At 48.1% G+C, this 1773-nt stretch overlaps 1 protein-coding gene across 2 annotated transcripts in view; it reads left to right on the forward strand.

Moving 5' to 3' along the window:
- The first annotated feature begins 878 nt into the window (after positions 1-878).
- Positions 879-1773, forward strand: part of REG3G (regenerating family member 3 gamma) — a 2367-nt gene continuing 1472 nt past the window's right edge. For both annotated transcript variants that reach the window (XM_003801232.1, XM_012812354.1), the window contains exons 1-2: positions 879-954; positions 1520-1638. In XM_003801232.1, coding sequence (XP_003801280.1) covers positions 879-954; positions 1520-1638 — 195 coding nt within the window. The remainder of the gene's footprint in view (positions 955-1519; positions 1639-1773) is intronic.

Below are 1773 nucleotides of genomic sequence, written 5' to 3' on the forward strand. Positions count from 1 at the left end.
TGAAGCAGCTATTCTGAACCATTTTTTTTCTTTTTTCTCAATAAATACATGGCCCTCACCTATATTTCCAATTCTCATGCCCATTCAATATTTATTAATTGGTTTAAATCCAACTGAATAAGATATAAAGAAATTCATGTATATGTCTGCAGCAGTGAATCATTAATAGGTTAATCTGAAGTACACTTTGGTCATTTCCCTTAACTGTCTAACATCATAATATTTTCTAAACTAAGTAACGTTAAAGTTTGGCTCAGAGGCCTACCTTTGAACAGACAAATTTCTCAGAACAGGATATCTGAGAAAAAGCGGGGAAACTGGAAACTGTACCTGTTCCTGGGGAAAGTGCCGGCCTGCTAAGGGGAAAAGGCAACATTTGTGGCAATTTCCAGCCTTTGCCAGGAAGAGTCTCCTCCCCTTGGTGGAATTCTCCTTGAACCAATGCCAAGCCCTTCCTATGGCCCCTGTCCTGCCTATGCACCATGTTATTCATTTCATGCCCCTCCCTCAGATTCTTCTATAAAAGCCTAGACTTTCTCAACCAAAAAAATAATCCCAGACTCCTGCAAGACACGTAAGTGAGAACTATGAAACCCATGGAGGGCTATCTCCCACATACAGGAGAAGGTCCAGTAGGGCCCTTCCTCAGGGAGCACAGGAGGTCTGAGACTCAGCAGAGCTGCCCTGGGAGGTCTCAGGAATGGAGGGTATAGAGATGTGCCAAGACACTCCAGAACTATAAAAGGTGGCATTGTGACCCAAATCAATTCATTCCTAAGGGACCAGATACAGAAGAGGACAAGGGCAGGCTCTCAGCAGTCCTCCCTCTAACCACACTCCTGCAGTGCTCGCTGACTGCCTCCCACATCACAGACGCCATGCTGCCTCCCAGGGCCCTGCCCAGCCTGGCCTGGATGCTGCTCTCCTGCCTGATGCTCATGTCCCAGGTCCAAGGTGAGTGTTCTCTGCCTCTAGCACCGGGTTCCCTGGGAGAACTCAGAGTCAGGGAGGGAAGAAGGCTCATGTGTGTCTCCTGTGCTGATGGTGAGCTGCAGCCCCACATGGTGAAACTCCCTGCAATGTCTCCATCATCACTCCTTCCTATGGGTTGACGGATGGTGGGAGCCCCGGGGGCCTTCACAATGGAATGAGATGGCTTCCCATTTAGTCAGTGGCCTCTACTTGACGCTGGTGGATTGCAGAGATAAAGTGTGAAGGATCAGTAATACTATTTAGGTATGAATGAGGATTGGAGGACCCAGTCTAGGGAAAGTCAGCCCATAGTGAGGGGGGTGTTGGACTACTGAATAAAGAGATAAGGAAAATTAGTAAAAGAGAAGAGATCGTTCCCCTTTTAGTATCACTATTTAGAGACCAAGAATTTCTGACACTGCTAGCAAAGATGAGCTGGAATCAGAAATGTGGTCTTCCTCCCCAAGGATATGCCCCAAGGCCACCCCAAGCCCCGATCCCCACTCTTTATTTCACTCCATCCTTCCCATTGTCTCCTGCACCCCAGGTGAAGACCCCCAGAATGAAGATGCCTCTCCACGGATCAGCTGTCCCAGGGGCTCCAAGGCCTATGCCTCCCACTGCTATGCCTTGTTTACATCACCAAAAACCTGGATGGATGCAGATGTGAGTGGTTACATGTGGGTTGGGGGTGACAGGGAAAGTCCATGTGGGTCTCAGCAGAGGGGTCTCCATTCATTCTAAAAGCTCCTTGGGAATGAGAATTAACCATCTATCTTTTCTCTGTGTGTGTGTGTGTGT

The sequence above is a fragment of the Otolemur garnettii genome, unplaced genomic scaffold (assembly GCF_000181295.1).
Source record: "Otolemur garnettii isolate 467f Iridium unplaced genomic scaffold, OtoGar3 scaffold00203, whole genome shotgun sequence".
NCBI classification, from domain to species: Eukaryota; Metazoa; Chordata; class Mammalia; order Primates; family Galagidae; genus Otolemur; species Otolemur garnettii.